This window comes from Triticum urartu, chromosome 3A (genome assembly GCF_056163025.1).
Source record: "Triticum urartu cultivar PI428250 chromosome 3A, HENAU_Tu73, whole genome shotgun sequence".
NCBI lineage: Eukaryota > Viridiplantae > Streptophyta > Magnoliopsida > Poales > Poaceae > Triticum > Triticum urartu.
In genome coordinates this window covers 52,026,281-52,048,434 of record NC_141875.1, presented here as the reverse complement: position 1 = coordinate 52,048,434, position 22,154 = coordinate 52,026,281, and the positions used below count along the sequence as shown (strand labels likewise).

At 44.9% G+C, this 22,154-nt stretch overlaps 4 protein-coding genes across 11 annotated transcripts; 3 read left to right on the top strand and 1 right to left on the bottom strand.

The window, feature by feature from the left end:
• Positions 1-5,663: 5,663 nt before the first annotated feature.
• On the top strand, positions 5,664-11,094 carry LOC125542711 (pentatricopeptide repeat-containing protein At3g09040, mitochondrial). Of its 5 annotated transcripts, XM_048705873.2 has the most exons (7): positions 5,664-5,918; positions 6,576-9,413; positions 9,488-9,583; positions 9,672-9,773; positions 9,888-9,974; positions 10,064-10,125; positions 10,829-11,094. In XM_048705873.2, exon 2 carries the CDS (start codon positions 6,657-6,659, stop codon positions 9,351-9,353), a length of 2,697 nt encoding a protein of 898 aa, XP_048561830.2. In that variant the 5' UTR covers positions 5,664-5,918; positions 6,576-6,656; the 3' UTR covers positions 9,354-9,413; positions 9,488-9,583; positions 9,672-9,773; positions 9,888-9,974; positions 10,064-10,125; positions 10,829-11,094. The 5 variants fall into 5 exon arrangements, with proteins under 5 accessions (XP_048561830.2, XP_048561832.2, XP_048561828.2 ...); XM_048705875.2 differs by lacking the exon at positions 10,064-10,125 and having other exon boundaries at positions 9,696-9,773; XM_048705871.2 differs by lacking the exon at positions 10,064-10,125.
• Positions 11,095-11,989: 895 nt separating this feature from the next.
• Positions 11,990-14,215, top strand: LOC125542715 (Peptidase family M48 family protein). Its single transcript, XM_087546294.1, has 8 exons — positions 11,990-12,292; positions 12,448-12,505; positions 12,591-12,658; positions 12,758-12,937; positions 13,040-13,136; positions 13,235-13,341; positions 13,483-13,616; positions 13,722-14,215. Exons 1-8 carry the CDS (start codon positions 12,068-12,070, stop codon positions 13,834-13,836), a joined length of 984 nt encoding a protein of 327 aa, XP_087402420.1. The 5' UTR covers positions 11,990-12,067; the 3' UTR covers positions 13,837-14,215.
• Positions 14,216-14,721: 506 nt separating this feature from the next.
• Positions 14,722-16,785, top strand: LOC147978441 (putative bifunctional methylthioribulose-1-phosphate dehydratase/enolase-phosphatase E1). Of its 2 annotated transcripts, none has more exons than XM_087546292.1 (5): positions 14,722-14,989; positions 15,072-15,266; positions 15,410-15,933; positions 16,020-16,138; positions 16,408-16,785. In XM_087546292.1, the coding sequence occupies exons 1-5, from the start codon at positions 14,849-14,851 to the stop codon at positions 16,503-16,505; spliced, it is 1,077 nt and encodes a 358-aa protein (XP_087402418.1). In that variant the 5' UTR covers positions 14,722-14,848; the 3' UTR covers positions 16,506-16,785. The 2 variants fall into 2 exon arrangements, with proteins under 2 accessions (XP_087402418.1, XP_087402419.1); XM_087546293.1 differs by having other exon boundaries at positions 14,771-14,993.
• LOC125542712 (snurportin-1 protein) lies at positions 16,198-19,483 on the bottom strand. Of its 3 annotated transcripts, XM_087546290.1 has the most exons (10): positions 19,043-19,483; positions 18,575-18,758; positions 18,211-18,461; positions 17,997-18,111; positions 17,749-17,841; positions 17,241-17,384; positions 17,039-17,153; positions 16,830-16,917; positions 16,596-16,699; positions 16,198-16,525 (listed from the first exon to the last, which is right to left on the bottom strand). In XM_087546290.1, exons 1-7 carry the CDS (start codon positions 19,396-19,398, stop codon positions 17,040-17,042), a joined length of 1,257 nt encoding a protein of 418 aa, XP_087402416.1. In that variant the 5' UTR covers positions 19,399-19,483; the 3' UTR covers positions 16,198-16,525; positions 16,596-16,699; positions 16,830-16,917; position 17,039. The 3 variants fall into 3 exon arrangements, with proteins under 3 accessions (XP_087402416.1, XP_048561833.2, XP_087402417.1); XM_048705876.2 differs by having other exon boundaries at positions 16,198-16,699; XM_087546291.1 differs by lacking the exon at positions 16,596-16,699.
• Positions 19,484-22,154: the final 2,671 nt, after the last annotated feature.

Sequence of the window (22,154 nt, the reverse complement as noted above, 5' to 3'; positions counted from 1 at the left end):
TGTCACCGTACATCCATTGTCGGTCCATCTGCATGCATTATATGTAATTAAGTGTGTCAAAAACCATTACAGATTCACATGGATAGATAAGTGACCAAATTAATAGAAGTTCATCATCACATTAAAACCAAAGTACATACATAGTTCTCATTGAACAACACATTGCTCTCCAGAGCATCTAATTAAACCATACATTGAAACTATGTAAAACCTTTCAATGCAACAACAAATGCGATCATAATCGCAACCAAGGTAACAATTGATCCAACGGCATAATGATACCAGCCTCGGTATGAATGGCATATTTTCTAATCTTTCTAATCTTCAACCGCATTACATCCATCTTGATCTTGTGATCATCGACGACATCCGCAACATGCAACTCCAATATCATCTTCTCCTCCACAATTTTTTTTATTTTTTCCTTCAAGTAATTGTTTTCTTCTTCAACTAAATTTAACCTCTCGACAATAGGGTCGATTGGAATTTCCGGTTCACATACCTCCTAGATAAATAAAATCTATGTCACGTTGGTCAGCATAATTGTCATAAACAATAAATGAACCAAATAGTTATAAAAGATAATATATACGACATCTGAATCATAGACAGGACGAGGGACGACGGGGGCGGATACCAAAACCATCGCACTATATGATAACAAGCAATAATAAAAGTAAGAAAATTAGACAAGTATCTATCTAATCATACAAGTAAGAATTTTTTTCTTTTAGAAAGAAGATAAGAACAAGAGGCTCACCACGGTGGTGTCGGCGACGAGATCGGCGCGGGCGATCGACGACGATGAAGACGGAGACGGGACTTGACGGACCGCTAAACCTAGACAAATCTAAAAGAAATGGAGCTTGGAGGTCGAGCTTCGAGATGAGAAAGCTTAACTAGCGTGGCTCGTGCATTTCATCAAACACCTCATGCGCATAGGAGGTGAGCTAGAGCACCACAAAGTTCTCCCCTCACCAGCCAAAAAATAGAGTAGTGGAGTGTGTTCTGCTCGTGGGCGAGGGGGTATATATAGCCACCTCATTGGTCCCGGTTCGTGGCAGGAACCGGGACTAAAGGCCCCACTCTGTCCCGGTTCCAGGCACGAACAGGGACCAATGGTCCCACATCCATTGGTCCCGGTTCGTGGCTGGAACCGGGACAAATGGGTCCAGACGAACTGGGACCAATGCCCCACGAGTCCCTATTGGCCCCCGGGCTCATGAACCGGGACGTATGCCTCCATTGGTCCCGGTTCGTGGCTGAACCGGGACTAATGGGCTGGCCAGGCCTCAACCAAAGCCCTGTTTTCTACTAGTGTAAGTGACACTACATAAAATAAGAACACATTTATTCTTTCCAAAATATATTAATGGGTGCAAAAAATTGCACATATATGGTCGAGTATAGCAACAAATTTCAAAAGATAAAGAAATTATGGTGTCATGCTGGGTAGCAAACTTTGTCTATCTCTACTTCTAAAGGGGGACTTTAGCCTCCCCTTCATTTTTTTGTCTGGTTTTATTCGAAAGTGCGTTATATCGACTAGAGGGGGGTGAATAGGCGAATTTCATGAATTCTTCACTGAGGAATTTCAGGGTGAGGAAATTCCTGAGTAAAGAACTACTTGCAGCGGAATAAGTACTCAGAAGTAAACATAACAATGCATGAGCATGATCTTCATGATGAAATGAGAACAAGCACAGAGTACGGAAAGCATAAACATAGGATAACACGGGATAAGACAAACAGACTGAAGAAATTGAACTGGGGAACTTGAGAAAGTCTTCAATCAAAGTCTTCAAACAGATATGAACAAGTTCACTACACAGAAATGAGGAAATGGAAGGGTTGAGGAAATGGAACCAGGTAGCTTGGTGAAGACAATGATTTGGTAGACCAGTTCCAACTGCTTGATAGTTGTACGTCTAGTTATGGCGGCTAGGTATTTAAACCTGAGGACACATAGTCCCGGCCCAGTCCTAAACACGCAGCTCAGGACACTTAGTTCTCACCGTATTCCCCTTGAGCTAAGGTCACACAGGCCTCGCCCAATCACTCGTGGTAAGTCTTCAGGTGACTTCCAAACCTTCACAGACTTGGTCACTCGGCGATCCACAATTTCCTCTTGGATACTCTAGACCATGACGCCTAACCGTCTGGAAGATGCACAGTCTTCAAAAGTAACAAGCGTCGGATCCACACAGGATCAATCTCTTCAGTGATGCTCAATCACTTTGGGTTTGTAGGTGTTTGGGTTTTGGTTTTCCTCACTTGATGATTTTCACTCAAAGTCCTTGGAGGATGGGATGCTCTCAAATGACAAGTGTCGGTTTCTCTCGGAGCAGCCAACCAGCTAGTGGTTGTAGGGGACGGCTATTTATAGCCTAGGGAGCAGCCCGACATGATAAGACATAAATGCCCTTCAATGATGTGATCGTTATGTGGGTAGATATTTTGGGACAGCTGACGCATAGCACAACAACGGTCGGAATTTTGGGTAGCAAAATCCTCAGGGCTATCATGTTCCTCACTGCGTAGGCAATCCGCACTGGCGAATTCCTAACTCCTCAGTCAGAACAAATTCCTCAGAGAACAGAAGAACTTCGTCTCTATCACTGAAGAATATGACTGAACTGTATGAGATTTCCAATGGCTTCACTCGAAGGATTGGTAGCAAGGATTTGAGTTGAGCATCACTTGGAAATTTTTCCTTAGTATTTTCTTGACCCCCTTTAACAGTACGATGTTTCCTATAACTCAAGAAAGAGAAAATGAAACTACGAAAACAAAAGCCTTCACTCTTCATGTTCCTTGAACGAATACCAAGTCTTCAGGATTACACCAATTTCTTCACTTTCAAAGTCTTCAGAAATCCAAAGTCTTCAGTCGAAAAACTTCATTTTTAGGGGTCGACTTCCTCTGTAAATATCAAACTCCTCATAGACTTATAGACCTGTCTACACTCACAAACGTATTAGTTCCTTAACTTATAAGTCTTCAATACACCAAAATCACTAAGAGGCACTAGATGCACTTACATTATTTCAGTTGGTTTTATTTTGTCTCACCTTCCACCACCATCCCTTCATGGTGGGTTTTTAACCTTCCAATAAAAAAATTCTAACATTTTTAAACTTCCCTAACTAGCTACGTTACAAACAGGCAGGAACCTATAGCACATTACCAAACAATAAAATCCAATTTGGTGACAATCAATTTCAAATCCTAATTTTCCTAACGTGATCCCTGCCTTTCTTAACAATCAAATCTTTATCTTCTCAATCTATGTCTACTACCTAAAAATACATTCATGCCGCGCACCGCGTTCCGCCCCTGTTTCGGCAACCTCCCTTTGTCGACCCGCTCCCGCATACAACATGAAATCTCCTTAATCTCCTGATCCCTTTCCCGTCAATCCTCACGGGGTGTCTTCCCTGCTTCCATCTACCCCTCGTCTCCCCTCCCACCTCCGCCAAACCCCAGCATCAAGACAGACTCAGAGTCTCAGATCCGACATTTAGGTCGCGTTAAGAAAGGTCTTGCAAGCCAGGATCTATCATGTCAAATGAAGTGCACAAGTCTTATTAGCTCATCCATGCTCTACCATGATGGAAATATGGCCTAAAGACAATAATAAAATGGTTTTTATTATATACATAAGGATGTAGTGGAATGCATGATGAAATCGTAGTTGAGATTAAGTTAATAGCTGGAGAGTTCAATTGTATTTTTCGTTTTGAGGGTCGGGCATCAAATAGTGAAGTGCATTTATTTGCCAAGTTTTCTCATTATTTATATCATTGTCGTCATGTCTGGTTGGGACAGCTCCCATGATCCCATTTGTATCCCAAAAATTGTGAACTTTAAGTAGTAAAGCTTGCATTTCCAAAAAAAAAATAGAGTAGTAAACCCTGCTGAACCGTTCACTCCTCGCACGACCCTTCCCCCTGACCTAGCCATCACCCTGACCCTCGCATGTCCTATTTGACGCATAGGTCGCCAAATAGCAACCTAGCATGTACCTCCCAACCCCATTACGTACGCCTTGGGCCAACCCACCCAGATCCGTACTTGTTTGGGAAAGGTTCTAGTTCCTTCCCACACCTTTTAATATATTTCTGTGTGTTTTCTCTTTCAGGTTTTTCTGCTTTTTTCATTTTCATTCTTTCCTTTCATTTTTCATTTTTTATTTATTTTTATTTACCTTTTTCATGTTTGTTTTCCTTTCCTTTTCATTTCTCATTTTTCCTTTTCCTTTTTGTTTTAATTTTGCGAATATCTTTCAAATACGTGAATATTTTTTGAAATCATCAACATTTTTCAAATCTGCTCCCTCGTCCTAATCTGTCCCTCATCCACTATGTAGTCGCGCGTTGCCGCCCCGTCGCCACGCGTCGTTTCGTGTGTCCTAAACGATATTTATGCAAAACTACTAGTTAAAGAGTACCCGTTGCAAAGATCACTCCAACTCCCCAAGTTGCGACAAGTGGCGCGCCGCCATTTGTCGCAACCTGGGAGTTTTCCCATTTTTCGTAGATTCATTTATTCAAAACGTTTTATCTCCCAAACCGTGTGTCCAAATCGAATCGCTTTCACCGTTGGATTCCTCGTGCCGAGATCTTCAAAACTAAATCCCATGTTGATAGGTTCTGACGAACTTTTTTTTCACGAAAAAACCAGACAAAGAACTGAACCGGGAGCACGGGTTTTTTCCCTTTCCGAAAGAGGCACGCCCGTGCCTCTCACGAAATCACAAACCGTGCTTCTCATGGAAGCAAAACAGTGACTCTCGCAGAAGGAAAAAAAAGAGAAAACATGTTTTTTTTCGTTTCCGAGGAGGCACGGCCGTGACTCTCGGAAAAGTACAACCGTGTCTCTCGCGGAAGCAAAAGCGTGACTCTCGCGAAAGCACAACCGTATTTCTCGCGGAAGGAAAAAAACAGAAAACATGTTTTTTTTCGTTTCTGAGAGTCACGGCCGCGACTCTCGCTAATGCACAACCGTGCTTCTCGCGGAAGCAAAACCGTGACTCTCGCAAAAAAAATAGAAAAACACAAAAAAAATTTGTTTTCGAGAGGCACAGCCGTGACTCTCGCGAAAGCACACCCGTGCCTCTCGCGGAAGCAAAACCGTGACTCGCGTTTTTTTTGTTTCCGAGAGGCACGGCCGTGACTCTCGCGAAAGCAAAACCGTGACTCTCGCGAAAGAAAAGAAAAAAAAAGAAAATGCATTTTTTTCGTGAATTTTTTATATCAAAAAGCTAAGGAAGACCGGTGAAAAACCAAAACGTCGAAACCCCCCGGAAAAAAACCGTTTAAAAAGCCGAAAATGCGTGGGAGGAAAGGACAAAATTCAAAGGGAGCATCCAAAGCATGACACGTGGTGAATGGTTGAAAGCGCGCCACGTGGCGCTGATAGTTGCGAGGCTCCCGAAGGAGCGCTCGTTATTGCTCTCATATTTTTTTTAGAAAAATATTGCTCTCATATTTGTGCCTTCGTGGATCGACCCAGTCCAGGCCTAGTAGCAGCCCAAACGAACGAACAGCCCAATGCGGGGGGCGTGAGCTTGGGCTCGGCCCAGCACGTCTCACTCCTCGCGCCGTCCCCTCCCACGCCCTCCCCTCCCCGCCCCGCCCTCGTCGTGGCCGCCGGCAGCGCTCCCTCGTCGCGCTCGCTGCCCCCGTCCACCATTCGCCTCCCGCGCAGGCCCTTTCTCTCCTTTACCCGCCGCCGCCCACTCCCGCCCGCCCCCGTGCACCATCCGCCCCCGACGTCGTCTGCAGGCTGCAGCTCCGCCGCCAGAGCTCCGCTCCCTCCCGTACGTCCTGATGCCGGACCTCTCCGTCCACATCCCGCTGCCATCGGCGATTGACCTTCCCTTGTCCCGCAACCTGAACGGAAACAAGTGAAGCTCTGTAAGTTGTGCCATCCGATCCTTAGTTATCGAGGCTGCCGGATTCTTAACTAATTATGTGTGTTAAATTAGCTACATATAATCTATCTATTTTGTTGTTCTGGAACCTAACCCAATATTTACATGTATGGCTGGGGAAAGATTGATGCGCAGATACATTTCTTACATGTGCTTCAGCTTGATACTGTACTGCTGATGGTAATTCTTAATTGGCAAGTTCATGATAATCACAATGCTACTTTAGTGTGGAAGCTATACTTGTTTAACTATTTCGAGTGTTCCGTGTCTGATGTTTTGTACTTCTGATGGAAAGTTGGAATCAATCTGTGTGCTGACACTTTTCTGAGGGCGTATCTCCATGCGATGCACATGCCTATTTCTATCCAAAGTGGGGGGAAATTCATGTTCATACAGTTGTTGAACTCGAAAATTCTATGTAAATAAATAAACTTGGTTAGGTGTTAATTAGCTACAATATGGTCATGTATAGCTAAACCAACATTTAGTGAGATCCTTATTGTTAAACAGCATGTAAACATCCCCTCCTGTCTTTAGGCGCATTCAGACTTTTACACTCATAGCCACAGTTTAGACAGCTTTTTGCCAAATGGCTTTACAACTTTCTCACAGCGCACAGCTCATGGCTTATCTCCCACAGGTACTTCCCCAAGCTGTTTTCTGTCAAGCCACAGCCGAACCAAACACAGCCTCAATCGATTGGGCTCGTTCGAGAGGTTCGATGTCAATGGTCCGGGTGAATCCGGCGACGGCGGTTCTTTATTCGTACAAGCACATCAAGCGCTTGGCTGGTGGCCGGCCGGACCAGTTTGACCTCGCGGCGGTCATGTCAGCGTGCGCAAGGCTGGACATCCTCGACTGCGGCACACAGGTGCACTGTGACGCGGTGAAGAGCGGCTTCTTCTCGGGCGCCTTCTGTGCGACGGCGCTGGTGAACATGTATGCCAGGTGTGGCTGCGTGGGGGATGCCCGCAGGGTGTTCGGCGGAATCGCATGCCCAGACACCGTGTGCTGGACGAGCATGATCTCTGGGTACCACCGAGCTGAAAGATATGGGGAAGCATTGTCTTTGTTCTCGAGAATGTTGAAGATGGGATCTTCTCCGGACCAAGTGACTTGTGTCACCGTCATTTCCATTCTTGCGAGCTTGGGTAGGCTGGATGATGCTAGGGCCTTACTGAAGAGGATGCCGGCGCCGAGCACGGTTGCTTGGAACGCTGTCATCTCCAGTTATGCGCAACAGAGTGGGATCGAGCATGAGGTTTTTGGATTGTATAAGGGTATGAAGAGGCAGGGATTATGGCCCAGTAGATCGACTTTTGCCAGCATGCTGAGCGCAGCAGCCAATATGAAGGCATCCGTTGAAGGTCGACAGTTCCATGCGTCCTCGATAAGGCATGGCTTGGATGCAAATGTTTTCGTGGGTAGTTCTCTGATCAACCTTTATGCGAAATGTGGTTGCATTAGTGAGGCGAGGTATGTGTTTGATTTCTCCCGTGAGAGGAACATTGTCATGTGGAATGCGATGCTCAATGGGCTTGTTCGAAATGAGTTACAAGAAGAGGCCATCCAAATGTTCTGGTATATGACAAGGCTTGGTCTTGAGGCTGATGAATTCACGTTCGTCAGTGTTCTTGGTGCATGTGCCTACTTGGATTCACATTGCCTGGGAAGACAAGTGCAGTGCGTGACAATCAAGAATTGCATGGCTGCAAGCTTGCTTGTTGCTAATGCAACATTAGATATGCACTCCAAATTTGGAGCTATAGATGATGCGAAAACATTATTCAATCTGATTCCTTACAAGGATAATGTATCCTGGAATGCCCTTATAGTTGGACTTGCACATAATGGAGAAGAGGAAGAAGCAATTGGTATGCTTGGATTGATGAATGCGGATGGTATAACACCAGACGAGGTGTCTTTTGCTACTGTAGTGAATGCATGTTCCAATATTCGAGCTACTGAGACTGGAAAGCAAATCCACTGCCTAGCAATGAAGTATAGTATCTGCTCAAATCATGCTGTGGGTAGCTCTCTGATTGATTTATATTCTAAGCATGGAGATGTGGAATCTTGTAGGAAGGTTTTGGCACAGGTAGATGCAAGTAGTATAGTCACAATAAATGCTCTGATTGCGGGTCTTGTGCAGAACAATAGAGATGATGAAGCTATACAGTCATTTCAGCAGGCTCTTAGAGATGGTTTAAAGCCTTCCAGCATTACATTTTCAAGCATTCTTTCTGGTTGCACTGGACTTCTCAGTTCAATTGTTGGCAAACAAGCTCATTGTTACACAATGAAGTCTGGTCTTCTGAATGATGATTCTTCCCTTGGTGTTTCATTGTTCCGGATATATTTGAAGTCCAAAATGCCTGAGGATGCTGACAAACTCTTGACAGAGATTCCAGATCACAAAAACCTGCTTGAGTGGACAGCTATCATTTCAGGGTATGCTCAAAATGGTTACAGTTCTCAATCATTGCTATCATTTTGGAGAATGCGCAGTTATGATGTTCACTCAGATGAGGCGACATTCGCTAGTATTCTCAAAGCTTGTTCAGAGATGACAGCTCTTAACGACGGGAAAGAGATACATGGGCTCATCATTAAATCTGGATTTAATTCTTATGAAACTTCAACTAGTGCCCTCATAGACATGTACTCCAAGTGTGGGGATATCACCTCATCCTTTGAAGCCTTCAAACAATTGGAAAACAAGCAAGGCATCACGTTATGGAACTCCATGATTGTTGGATTTGCAAAGAATGGTTATGCTGACGAGGCACTTATGCTTTTTCAGAAAATGCAGGAGTCACAACTAAAGCCTGATGAAGTTACATTCCTTGGTGTCCTAATCGCTTGTGCTCATGCTGGCTTAATTTCTGTGGGTCGGCATTACTTTGATTCTATGAACAAAGTCTATGGATTAAAGCCTAGAGTAGATCATTATGCGTGTTTTGTTGATCTCCTTGGACGAGGTGGTCATCTTGAAGAGGCTGAAGAAGTTATTAACCAGTTGCCCTTCAGACCTGATGGTGTGATCTGGGCGACATACCTTGCAGCATGCAGAATGCACAATGATGAAGAAAGGGGGAAAGTTGCAGCAGAAGAACTTACTGAGTTGGAACCAGAAAACTCGTCTACATATGTGTTGGTTTCAGGCTTACATGCTGCAGCTGGTAACTGGGGTGAAGCTAAGATAGCCAGAGAAGCAATGCGGGAAAATGGAGTAACAAAATTTCCAGGATGTAGTTGGGTCACAGTAGGGAACAAGACAAGCTTATTTCTTGTACAAGACAAGAAACACTCTGACTCTCTTAGCATCTATGAAAAGCTTGATGATCTTACTGGAATGATGAAGAAAGATGATGACATTGAGTATGATATGCTTATTTCAGCTGAAATGTTTACTTGATGAGGTCCTGATGTCATCTTCTAGCCAATCCAGGACTTGCATAGATGCTTGGTTACCGAGGTAAAGAATTTGATATGCTTGGTCATATTTATTTGCGATTCTGATTCTGACCACTTTATTTTCTGCAATTTTAGCATCACTGCATCAGCACAGCTTTAAGGACTATTGGTTTCACCCTGCATTCCGGCTCAAGGGAGCCTAATTACCTGTGATCAAAACACTTTGTTCAGGTTCGTTTCTAGTTTATTTATTTCAGAGACGTAATTTTTTACTATGGTTGTAAGCTTCTGAGGGCTCGCAAAATTTTATATCTAGTAGTTGATACCAAGATGGCTTGTGAAGTTACCACAAGGTCAGTCTTGATGTGGGACGCGGTGGCAGTGAAGATTCAGGAGTCAACTAGAACTCATATATGCTCAGGTGCTTCAGCTTTTGCATTCATTTTAACACATTTATATTCTGTGAGTTTTAGTTCTGATCATACAAATTTATTTTATCCGTTCTAATCTTGATTTCCTGTCTAAAAATTTGCAGATGTTGCTTATTTGACGAATTTGATGTGGTGCCACAACTAGGTGGCACAGCTGCAGTTTTCCGATCTCTTATTTATGCATTCAGCTGGTCAGTTTTTTTTTCTGTTTCCTTTCCATGCCATCCATCATAAGCCATATACATCACCCAAGCAATAAGTAGACTAGTTGCTAGCGCAGTTTTGCAGGACATTGCCGATTCATGAATTTAGTTGATTGCACTGCTGATGTGTTCGCACAAGGTTGGACCAAGTTTCTGCCAGAACTTGCATCGAGATACTGTCACTTTTTATTTTTGTACTGAAATCATGCTTTCTTGCTGAGTTTTTATTTTGTACTGTGGTAAAATTGAATGTTCTAGAGGTTCATACAACAATGGCATAGATCTTTCTTTCAGTCAGTTAGTTACGTGTTTCACCATATCCACACTGATATTCCACATGTCTCGGAATTTTTGTATGAAGCTTGATGTTTGTGTTACTTTGGCAACTTTTGTGCTTTGGAACTTGGTGAATGGTATCATCGCACGAGGCACAGTGAGCTACGAACTTGATTGAGCTTTATTCATGAGGAGTATTTCACTCATGATTGCAAGTCATATAGTTAGTGGATAAGCAGGTCCCTTTAAAAAGAATGTTGGGTTTTCTTATTAGTTTTTGGCAGTTTTGCAATGAGAATGGTTTCACAGCGGCATACTGTTCAGGTTTATAAGGCCATTGTATCCGTGAGGAAATTTGTTATTCTTATTTTATTTCTGGATATATCTCTTGCCGTTCTTTGTACGTTATAGAGCACCTCATATTGGTGTAGCTTAGATGCATTTTTTAAATCTTGGATTTTATGAACTAAATGCTTCAGTTAATTTAGATTTTGACTGTTGTTGTTAAGCTGCAACGTTGGTCATCTGAAATTTAATGAATGGGATCATTTACCTTTTGGCCCCAGGGACGAGATGGACGAGCAGCGGCAGCTCGAGTTCACCGCTCACGGGTCCATGGAGGACGAGCAACGGCCGGAGGGTGCGGATAAATAAGTTCTCTAGATATGCAACTAGGCGAGAACAACCTATATGACAACCATACTAGTCCCTTTATATTTGTGGTAGCTATTCATGCACACAGAAGCTATTTTTTATTCGGAAAAGAAAAGGAAGTAAAAAAAAATTGACCCGGTTAGACTCAAAGTAATTTCTGAACTCGGGTTTGAATCAATCTTGAGCAGTGTTCACTAAAATGGGCATAACTTCGAGTGCGAATTTTCAGCCCCTGGTTCCTTGGAGCCCTTTATTTTAGAAATTTAGAAAACAGTATTTAAAAGTAAAAAAGACTGAAAAGTTATAGTAGGAGTACATGTTCACTACAGATTTATAATTTTGTTGTTCAAAAACATTGTGAGTTGTATTTCGTTTTGAGGGATCCCATACTTTATTATTTTGGAACAATATTCAAAGGAAACCAAATCCCGGCCCAACAAAACCAGGGGTCCATTTTTATGTATGTATTTCTCTCTTTTTTGTACGCCACGTACGGAAATATGTTACGAAAGTTTGCGTGTATTTGGTAGTATATATGCATTTCATGCAGAAAAAGAAAATCAATGTTTTTGTGACGTAGAAATGCGGTATTTGAACAGCAGCCTCCCTGCCCCCTACCAGGCGCTCCAGGCATTTTCGGCGTAACTTCCTCATACGTACTCTGTTTTGGTAGAATGAGCTCTTTGTTGGGTGTGGCAGGTAAAGTAGAAGTGGGTGAGGCTGTAACAACTATCAAGATCAATGGTGTTGCTTGCCCATGGAGGCATGGTCTGTGTCTCTGTGAGCTCCTTTGGTTAGACAGACATAGGGAGGAGTAGCTTGTCTTGTCGCCCCCCCAACCCAATCCCTTTATATCTGTGGTAGCTAGTCCATGATGCCACAAGCAAGCGTGGCCATAAATTCAGAGGTTTTCTTTTCTCTTTTGGAAGAGAAAAATTTAGAGGTTGAGAGAACATTTGGGCCAGAAATTTCATGACAGGAAAGCGGTGTGAGACGGGACACGTCTGTGGAGCAGCCGACAGCGACGTGGAGGAGGAAGAAGATGAACAAGACAGCCGTACAAATGACCGCCTCTTTTCTTTTCTTACCACCTCCAGCTCCAGCTCCATCGTTTTACCGCTTGTTACTGCTACCCTCGTTCCGTGGTGGTCATGGCGGCTTGCCTCTCCCCCACGCTCCCTCGCCAGGCCATCCACCGTCGCCGGTGCTGGACCCCCAAGCCTTCCTCCCCCCCCTCCACGGCCACCTACAACCAGCGCCACCGCTGCCGGAACATCGGAACTAGCTCCGGCGCCATCTCTGCCCGCGCCTCCCCTGAGGCCCCTGTCACCCAGGGCCTTGACGCCGATGATTTCCGCCACCCGCTCGACAAGCAGGTCAGTTCCTAGCTTTGTACTAAATCAACGACAATTAATATGGATCGAATGGAGTACTTTATATTTCTTTTCTTTTTCTCTATGTGTTGTTTGATTTGTGTTCTTCTCATACGGATATAGGTATGCATGCCCCTAATCATCTTCTTGTTTTGCAGAACACTTTGCTGCTCAAAGCAATTCCAGGGCTCAATGATATAGGCAAGGCTTTGCTAGGTACTCCAATTCTCTGTTTTCCACCTATCATTTCATACCCCAAGATGATCTGCTTGCAGAAGCTAACATCATTTTGCTGATGCAGGGCCGGTTTCTGAGCAAGTTATGGTTCTTCAAAACATCGGATCGTCCGTTCTCGTCTCTGAAAACCAGGTCCCTCTGTCAGATCTTAGAACTTACAGTACCATTTCTAAAAACCACCATGTTTTAGTGCACCCGGACTGAATCCACAACCTGTTGTTTGTCTTTTAGTTGCCTGAACTTCACCAGCTTATGACCGAAGCTGCGAAAATCCTGAACACGGAAGCACCCGACTTCTACATACGGCAAAACCCTGTCCCTAACGCTTACACCTTGGCGATAAATGGGAAAAGGCCGTTCGTCGTCGTCCACACGAGCCTCGTGGAGCTGCTCACTAGAAAGGAATTGCAGGTAAGAAAAGACCATCCAAATAGGCTGGTGAATTATTAACACATGACTAGTAACCGCTGAATGTATGCGAATTACTCATGTAGAGTTGTGTGTTTTGGTTAGGCTGTTTTGGCACATGAGCTGGGTCACCTCAAGTGCGATCATGGAGTCTGGCTTACCTTTGCCAACATACTAACAATGGGGGCATACACTGTCCCTGGTAGGCCCTCTATCTTTCTTATTCCACACAATGTCATGTAATTGGCAGGCTGCTATGCGATTCATCTGATGGTAACTGCATGTGTTCACTCCCTTCAGGTTTGGGTATGGTTGCCGGGTTCCTTGAAGAACAGCTGTTCAGGTGGCTGCGAGCCGCGGAGCTGACCTGCGACAGGGCGGCTCTTCTCGTAGTACAGGACCCCAAGGTACCATTTTCTAGCAAACTAGTTCTTTTCTTCTTCTATAAGTTGATAATAATCACTGATTCATGTAAACTGTTTTAACAACATCCATCATCTAATCTGACTCTGAATCTGATACGCCCATGTTTACATTACTGTCAAGAGGTTGTCATCTCAGTCCTGATGAAGCTCGCGGGAGGATGCCCGTCCCTGTCGGACCAGCTCAACGTGGACGCCTTCCTGGAGCAAGCCCGCTCCTACGACAAGGCCTCGTCGAACCCGGTCGGGTGGTACATCCGGTCAGTTTAATTCTGCATGAACCTGTGAACTTGTTAGGCTGCATCTTAACTGACATTGTGAGACTGTTGTGATGATGAACAATGTGTTGTGCTTGTGTGTTGCAGGAACGCTCAGACGAGGGAGCTGTCGCACCCTCTGCCCGTGATGCGAGCCCGCGAGATGGACGAGTGGTCGCGGAGCCAGGAGTACAGGACCCTGTTGCAAAAAATGTTTCGGTAGCCAGTCAATCTGTGTATGAAATGGATTGAAATAGAAGCTAGCTTTGGAGTGGTGGTGGTGGTGGTACAAAACTAAGGAAGCAGTAGAGCTGAGTAGAGTGTGTGTGTGTATATATATATATATACACACACCAATACATGCAACTGAAGGTAGATTGGGTGCAGTAAATGTTTTAAACCTTTTGAATACCCATTTATACGTTGCAGTCTATTCACTATTGTATTACACACAAGCTGTGCGCTGATTTCTTTTATCTTTTTTGCAAGTTGTGTGTTGTTGAATAGGGTGTATATATACATCAATACATACATGCAACTGAAGTAGATTGGGTGTAAATGTTTTATATGTGCCTTTGAATAACCATTTATACATTGCAGTCTATCCACTCTTGTAATACACACAAGCTGTGCGCTGATCTCTTTTATCTTTTTTGTAAGCTGGGCATTGTTGACTCCTGGTAGAATGTCAGAGTGAATCTGTGAGTAATTTATTTTTGTACCATGACTTGGTTTCTTTTTTTCTTTTTCTTTTTTTTAATGCGGGTGACCATGACTTGGTTTCGATATCTTGTGGGTTTGAAGTCTTTATTTTTGTAGGGCACATCTAGATGTGCCCTAGTTATTGCACATCTAAGTGAGTGAATCAAGCACAAAGAGGAAAAGAAAAAAATATCCACACGAATCTCGATGTAAGATCAATGACATAGGACTTAGATGTGCAATACTTATGGCACATCTAGATGTGCTTTAGCAAAACTGTTTTTGTAGTTACTTTGGTTGGTTTTGGCCTTGATATAGCTTTGGAAGGATTAGCGAAAACATCTCTGGACAACCGGTACCGTCTAGAAGAAAAACAAAAGGATTGAAAAAGAAAACAAAAGACAGTGACCAAGAAAACGAGCTACCCCTATTAAGTTCCCCACATCCATGATCCATCCACCATCCATCCAGACCCAAGCAAAGAGTTAGGGGATAACGACGCAGTGCCAACCAGAACCAGCAGCGGCGGCGAGATGCTTCTTCCTCTTGTTGCCTCCTCCTCTGCATCCACCGCCTCCGCCGGCTTCTTCTCCGGCTCCGGCCGCTCCTTCCTCCGAGATGCTTCTATCGTCCCACATCACCACACCCACCACACCTCCAGCTCCGGCTGCAGGGTAGGTAAGATGTACTTATATTCCAGTGATCTCTCCTCTTGCCTAGCCTGTTGAACTGAACCAATCAACCTTGGCAATTCAGAGCTTAATTCAGGGCGTGAGCAAGGTGGGGTTGCGGTATGGATCGAATCCCCTCCTCCTACGCTCGTCGTTGGCCCCTCCTCCGTCGCATCATTGCTTCCGACGAGCACCCGCCGGCGGCAGAACAGTCGTCGTTGCAGCAGCAGCAGCTGCTGCTGCTGCTGACAGCAACTACTGCCTAACAGCAAAAGATATAGTGCGTGCCCCCTCCCTCCCTACCACTCTCTGTTCCTTCAGGGACGGCCTACCTAAGCTATCACCAAATTAACTGAATCTATTGTACCACGTGTAGCTGAGTTAATGGTGAGAGTATGTATGTTCGTCTGCCTCTGCATGCAGCGTTGTGTGGTGATGGACATCGAGGGCACCACCACCCCCATCTCCTTCGTCGCCGACGTGCTCTTCCCCTACGCGCGCGCCAACGCCCGCGCCCACCTCGCCGCCACATACCACACCCAGCAGACCCGGGAAGATGTCGCCCTACTCCGCGCACAAATCGACGAGGATCTGGCAGAGGGGGTCACCGGCGCCGTCGCACTCCCACCGCCCGACGACATCGACCAGGACAAGACCATCGATGGCCTGGTGGCCAACGTGCAGGCCATGATCGACGCGGACCGGAAGCTCACGGCGCTCAAGCAGCTGCAGGGCCGCGTGTGGCGGCGGGGCTTCGAGAGCGGCGAGATCAAGGGGGAAGTCTACGACGACGTCGTCCAAGCTCTCGCGGAGTGGGACGCGAATGGCATCAAGAGCTACATCTACTCCAGTGGCAGCAGGGAGGCGCAGCGGCTCATCTTCGGCAACACCGCCGCCTACGGTGACCTCCGGCGATACCTCTCAGCCTTCTTCGACACCAACGTCGGGTACGCATACGGTAGCAATGTAACATCATCGTACATTCCACTTCATCTGCATTTGAACCCTGATGCCATGGATGCTGAGGTTGCAGTGGCAAGAAAGAGTCTCGCAGTTACTACGAGATCTGGCAGACTCTCGGCGTCGACAGCCCGTCCCAGATACTCTTCCTGACCGATGTCTACCAAGAAGCCACCGCCGCAAGGGATGCAGGTCAGCAGAAACCACACTGATCACACCATTCCATCCCTTGTTTTAATTTCACTCATCAATTCTCAAACAGCATTTTATATATAACTGAATAGAACACGGCATTTCGTTCAAAAAACCTCCACACTCACGCTATCAAAAGCAGCCAGTAATATATGTTTGAGACTCGGGATAAACAAGCAGCGCTTCATAAAATAAGCTGCGTTCGTAGATCCATAGTGCTTGTCTTTCACATACTCACAGGTGGCTTCATTCATCTACTGGTTTTGCAGGTCTTGAGGTGCTAATATCGATCAGGCCTGGAAACGCGCCGCTTCCTGAGGATCACGGCTTCCAGACCATCACGTCGTTTGCTCAAATCGCCACCTGAATGCCACAGAGAGCTCACCCCTGCCATATGTGCACAAGAGTATCATTTATAAAGGGAAACCATCTGATCTCAAAGCTCTCTTTTTTTTACCGTGTACACTAGAGCAGTTGCAACTCATTAAGTTGCAACCACAAGAGTCGGTACAATTGTCTCAAGCCCTTGTGTAAAACCATGACTCGCTATCAGCAGGTTTCCTAAAAGCAAACACATGTGGGTATTTTATCAAAACCCTGGTACTGAAATTCGTCCATGAAATATAAGGTATTGAGTGATTTTACAAGTGTCTGGTTCAACACCACGCATTAATAAGAGAGTGAGACGAACCTTGTTCTCGTTTTGCATCTACTTCAACATAACATGGTATCCAGTCAAACGCAAAAACTGGAACATGTATTTCCTCAGCCTAGAATGACTGCCATTACAAATGTACAAAAAGGTAAACACACATAAATTGCAGAAAAAGGGCAACTAATCAGCAGCACAAGAATCCACCGTGTGGCAAAAACATGAGATAGCAATCCATGCTCCCTCACCTCAACCTTGCATTTCAATATCTGTGGATTCAATCTCCATACTGTTTGATTGAACAGAAGCTACCAGATCCTCAATTCTCAGAGGAGCATGCCTGGCAGCATACTGGAACAAAACCTGAAACACACAAAATCAACAAGTTAGCTACATGTGGTGGGTACAGGAACATTGATTGAAACAGTGCATGGTCATGTCGTCACTTACTTTGGAGTGGCTGTCAGCAAAAGTACGAGAGCGGTTCAACTTTCCGGCAAGTTGCAGCTCACCAATCTCCATCTTTCCATCCACAAGTTTCACACTTTCATCTCTTACACTGAAGCGAAGAAGGTTCCCTGGCCGCAGGTTTGACTGCACAAAAAGCACGATCACATTAGTATGTTTGTGCTTAAAACATATTCAGAAGTGGGATACAGACAGGCATCACTGTACAGGAAGGCATGTAAAATGAGAAAGAGCATGTGACGGCCAAAAAATCAATCTGTCAAACCTAAGTGTGTCACCACAGAATTAAGGAACGAGCATGGACATGAACCAGATGATAATAATCAGCTATAAGATGATGCTCTAAGGCTCTACATGGTAGGCCATGTGGCGACACATTTGAAGAATTGAAGTTTATTTGCACCTAACAGGGAGGGAAACACCACGACTCAAATCCTGCATGCTAATTTACTCATATTTTGTGGAAATAAGCTGCATTTTGAAATCGTACCTTCTGGATAAATTCGTTGTCCAAGCTACCAAATGCAATTGGAGGATCATCAGAAGTAACTAGCTTTCCATCCTCTTGCAGCTCCAACACAACCTGATAGCACAGGACAAAGGAAGGTCAGTAAAACTATTAAGGGATGAAGTGAAGCGGTAGCAGGCACAAAAATTACCAAAAAAATTCATATTTTTAACAAAAGAGTAATCTATAGTCGCTACAACATGAATCAAATAATAGAGAAAAAAACTTACGTGTTGCTCAGTTGGAACTTGTCCCTCGCTATCTGTATCAAGAAGGTATTGGCTGCAGGTATTGTCTTTCCATACTAATGTAAGGGGTGTGATTCCAGCTTGATAATGTGCATGCCTGATAAGAGAACAAAATCACCTAGATCGGTCAATTCAATGCTCTAAATTATAAAACGGAGTGAACATCTTACAGTAAAGGTATGGAAACAGAAGTTACCTGTTATAGAACAGCAAGCCATCTTTAACATAAGGTGTGCTTCCCGAATATGCTGTTTGAAGGCCATCAAGCGTGGACTCATACATAGGGACAACACTGAATCTATACCGATGGTATACCGATGGAGGATCACCAGCAGAAGTCTCCGTAAGCTTGGAGTTCACCCAGAAAAATCTGAACTCGGCAGTGCAGTCATACAGCGAATAGCCTCGCCAACAAATCATATCAACGATGTAGTACGTCTCATCAGGCTGCAGCACAACAACACAAGATGCGCCACAAAGATTAGAAACAGGCCCGAAAGCAAGCAAGTAAATTAATCCAGCAACCAGTGGCATCAAATAAAAATTGTTCGCTTGGTTACCTCATGGAATATGCAGTCGAGGATAGAGTAGGAGCTTGCAGGGCCAGAGAGCCCTTTCTTTGACCCGTTGGGCAAGGCGGAGGGGAACCGGTGAAGAATCGTTCCGTTACGGAGCCTGCTAATCGTGATGCCGTTCGACGACACGACCATGCATCGTTTGCCAGCAGGTCTGGCAGAAACATGCCTGCATATACAGAAAAATTGTTGAAACAATGTCAATCCTTCTTCATCTGTAATAACATGACCTGTCAGTCTAATGCTAGTGCTATTTCACAACAGTCGGCTAAAGTAAGGTGTATTAATTGTAAGCTAGCTAGAAGATGCACAAATATTGGCATATTGCTACAGTAGGGTGAGGATGAACTAGCAAGGGTATGTGTGTTGCTATCCATAATCAAAGAGTCATCTTTGGAGGGGACTAGAGCCGAATCGAATGAAATCGAGACGAGGGGGGAGATGGGGAATTACCAGTCGCGGGCGAGGTGGGGAGGGGCGTCGACCATCCACTCGGGGAGCATGATCTGGCGGGCGAACCAGCGGCGCTGGTCGGGGCCCCGGAGCTTGGCTGCGGCCGACGCGACGTCGGCGACGGTGGGATCATGGCCGCGTTCGTCGCGGGCCTCGAGGGAGGGCGGGGGCTGGTCGGCGGCGGCGGGGGAGGAGGGTTGGGGAGAGAGCAGGGAGTTGGCGAGGCTGCGCGCGCGCGCCTGGGCGTCGGCGCGGCGGGCGGACTGGGTCTGGAGTGCGGAGTCGCGGCGGCGCTGCTGGTCGGAGATGGCCGGGCGCTTGTAGGGGCGGCGGGGGTCGTGCTGCGGCGGCGCCATGGCTGACTTCGACGGAGGAGGACGGCTTCGGGTTCGGGGGCCTTTTTATGACGATGACTTTTGATTCGAGGCCAGACCGAAGCGGGCTGGGTTATCCAATTTCACCTTTTCTTTCCCCCGAATTTGGTTGGAAGCGGGGCACGATCAGATGCGGATTCGGAAGAGTTGAGGTAGGAAAACCTAAATCCAAAAACTTTCGGAAATGATAAGCACCTGAGGTGCGATCACATGGCAAATCAAACGTTTTCCACGGCAATTTTAATGATGCAAGAATGGCAAGTTAGTTGACACGCACGGTAATTTTTCATCAGAAAATAAACTGAAGCACGAAGTCATCATGCTTGTCAACTAAAAGTATCATTCTTGCGTCATTGAACTTGCCATCGAAAACGTTCGATTTGTCATGTACTCACACCTAATGCTCGGGCACTATCAGATTCCAGAAAAATTAGAACCTCTCCCATAGAAACACACTAGCAACTCCCCTGACCATATTTGGCGGGAGCCAGCTTCCTGAATATTCACCGGCCGGCGCTTGAGTTCAGCAGTTGCATGACGACCGAAACGTCGCCGAAGATCGTCGGGTCGCCGCACCACCTTCCCATCCCGCCTCGTAGCTGGCTACCCGCCAGACCCGCCACTCCGGTTCCCCTGCCCTCGGGCACGCAACAGGGGCTGCAGCCCGAGCCAACCACGGTGTCGTCGGCCCTCGCTGCCACCTCTGCCCTCTGCGCCTCGCCGACTCCTGGCACCATCGGGAGGGGTGGATGTAGGTGAGAGAGAGGGGGGGATGATCCATTGCTACTCGCGTAGGATTTGTTGGATTTCCTGAAGAGGAAATGTGATGTAGCACGACAGCAGAAAGTATTTATCTTAGTTAAGAAATAAGGTTTATTCGAACCAGTAGAAGGCACCAAGCTAACAACGTTGACAGTGTTTGCACACAAACAAATAAAATTGCTTGCACCCAACAGTGGAAAGGAGGCTGTTAATGCCCTTATTCTTGCTAGTTACAAGATTAAAAGCAAATATATAGTGATAGAGAAAACAGTAAGAAAGTAAAAGCGCAAATTGTAGGAGCTTTTGTATTAATGGAGATTAGACCCAGGGACATAGGTTCACTAGTGGCATCTCTCTCGAAAGCAGGTAATGGCATGATAACAAATTACTGTTGAAAAATTGACAGAATAGGGACATCTATAACTATGATCATTCATGGCATAATCTCATATAGGCATTATGTCTGTGATAAGCAAATCGTTAAACTTACTGACGTCTACTAATATTACTCCACACAAATGCCCACTATCCAACATGCATCTCGAGTTATTAAGTTTACAAGAAACAGAGTAATATGATAAGCAAGATGACATAATGTAGGTAGAAACCTAACAATAATATTAATCCCTATAGTTTTATCCTTAGTAGCAACAATACAATATATGTCTTTATCCTTCTTGTCACTAGACATGATCACTGCAAGATTTAACCCACTACTGTGCATCACTCCTGATACGTCTCCATCGTATCTATAATTTTTTATTGTTCCATGCTATTATATTTTTTTGGATATTTTATATGCATTAAAATGCTATTTTATATTATTTTTAGGACTAACTTATTAACATAGAGCCCAGTGCCACTTTCTATTTTTTCCTTGTTTTTTAGCTTCGCGGAGAAGGAATCCCAAACGGAGTCCAAACGGAATAAAATCTTCACGATGATTTTTCTTGGACCAGAAGACACCTAGGAGACTTGGAGGTCAAGTCAGAAGAGCCACGAGGCGGCCACAAGAGATCCCATGTTGGGGCCTTTTCTGGCACCCTACTGGAGGGGGATTCGATCACGGAGGGCATCTACATCAACTCTATTGCCCTTCCGATGAAGCGTGAGTAGTTTACCTCATACCTACGGGTCCATAGCTAGTAGCTAGATGGCTTCTTCTCTCTCTTTGATTCGCAATACCATGTTCTCCTCGATGTTCTTGGAGATCTATCTGATGTAATCTTCTTTTGCGGTGTGTTTGTCGAGATCTGATGAATTGTGGATTTATGATCAGAATATCTATGAATATTATTTGAATCTCCTTTGAATTCTTATATGCATGATTTGTTATCTTTGTAATTCTCTTCGAACTATCGGTTTAGTTTGGCCAGCTAGATTGGTTTTTCTTGCAATGGGAGAAGTGCTTAGCTTCGGGTTCAATCTTGCGGTGTCCTCACCCAGTGACAAAGTAGGGGTAGCGAGGCACGTATTGTATTGCTGCCATCGGGAATAAAAAGATGGGATTTACATCATATTGCTTGAGTTTATTCATCTACATCATGTCATCTTACTTAAAGCGTTACTCTGTTCTTCATGAACTTAATACTCTATATGCAGGCAGGAGTCGGTCGATGTGTGGAGTAATAGTAGTAGATGCAGACAGGAGTTGGTCTACTTGACACGGACGTGATGCCTATATTACATAATCATTGCCTTGGATATCGTCATAACTTTGCGCTTTTCTATCAATTGCTCGACAGTAATTTGTTCACCCACCGTATTATTTGCCTTCATGAGAGAATCCTCTAGTGAAACCTATGGCCTCCGGGTCTATTTTTCATCATATTAGTTTCCGATTTACTATTTTGTAATCTTTTACTTTCCAATCTATACAACAAAAAACCCAAAAATATTTTATCTTTTGTTTATTTTTATTTATCTATCTCTATCACATCTCACTTTTGCAAGTGACCGTGAAGGGATTGACAACC

Coding starts and splice junctions, on each gene's coding strand:
- LOC125542711 (XM_048705875.2), top strand. CDS start 6,657: ATGTCAATGGTCCGGGTGAATCCGGCGACGGCGGTTCTTTATTCGTAC.
- LOC125542712 (XM_048705876.2), bottom strand. CDS start 19,398: ATGGCGCCGCCGCAGCACGACCCCCGCCGCCCCTACAAGCGCCCGGCC. Junction 18,462..18,574: donor TCGACTGCATATTCCATGAG/GTAACCAAGCGA, acceptor GTTGTGCTGCAG/CCTGATGAGACGTACTACAT. Junction 17,154..17,240: donor TTGCTGACAGCCACTCCAAA/GTAAGTGACGAC, acceptor TGTGTGTTTCAG/GTTTTGTTCCAGTATGCTGC.
- LOC147978441 (XM_087546292.1), top strand. CDS start 14,849: ATGCTTCTTCCTCTTGTTGCCTCCTCCTCTGCATCCACCGCCTCCGCC. Junction 14,990..15,071: donor CCTCCAGCTCCGGCTGCAGG/GTAGGTAAGATG, acceptor TTGGCAATTCAG/AGCTTAATTCAGGGCGTGAG. Junction 15,267..15,409: donor GCCTAACAGCAAAAGATATA/GTGCGTGCCCCC, acceptor CTCTGCATGCAG/CGTTGTGTGGTGATGGACAT.
- LOC125542715 (XM_087546294.1), top strand. CDS start 12,068: ATGGCGGCTTGCCTCTCCCCCACGCTCCCTCGCCAGGCCATCCACCGT. Junction 12,506..12,590: donor TATAGGCAAGGCTTTGCTAG/GTACTCCAATTC, acceptor TTGCTGATGCAG/GGCCGGTTTCTGAGCAAGTT. Junction 12,938..13,039: donor TCACTAGAAAGGAATTGCAG/GTAAGAAAAGAC, acceptor TGTTTTGGTTAG/GCTGTTTTGGCACATGAGCT.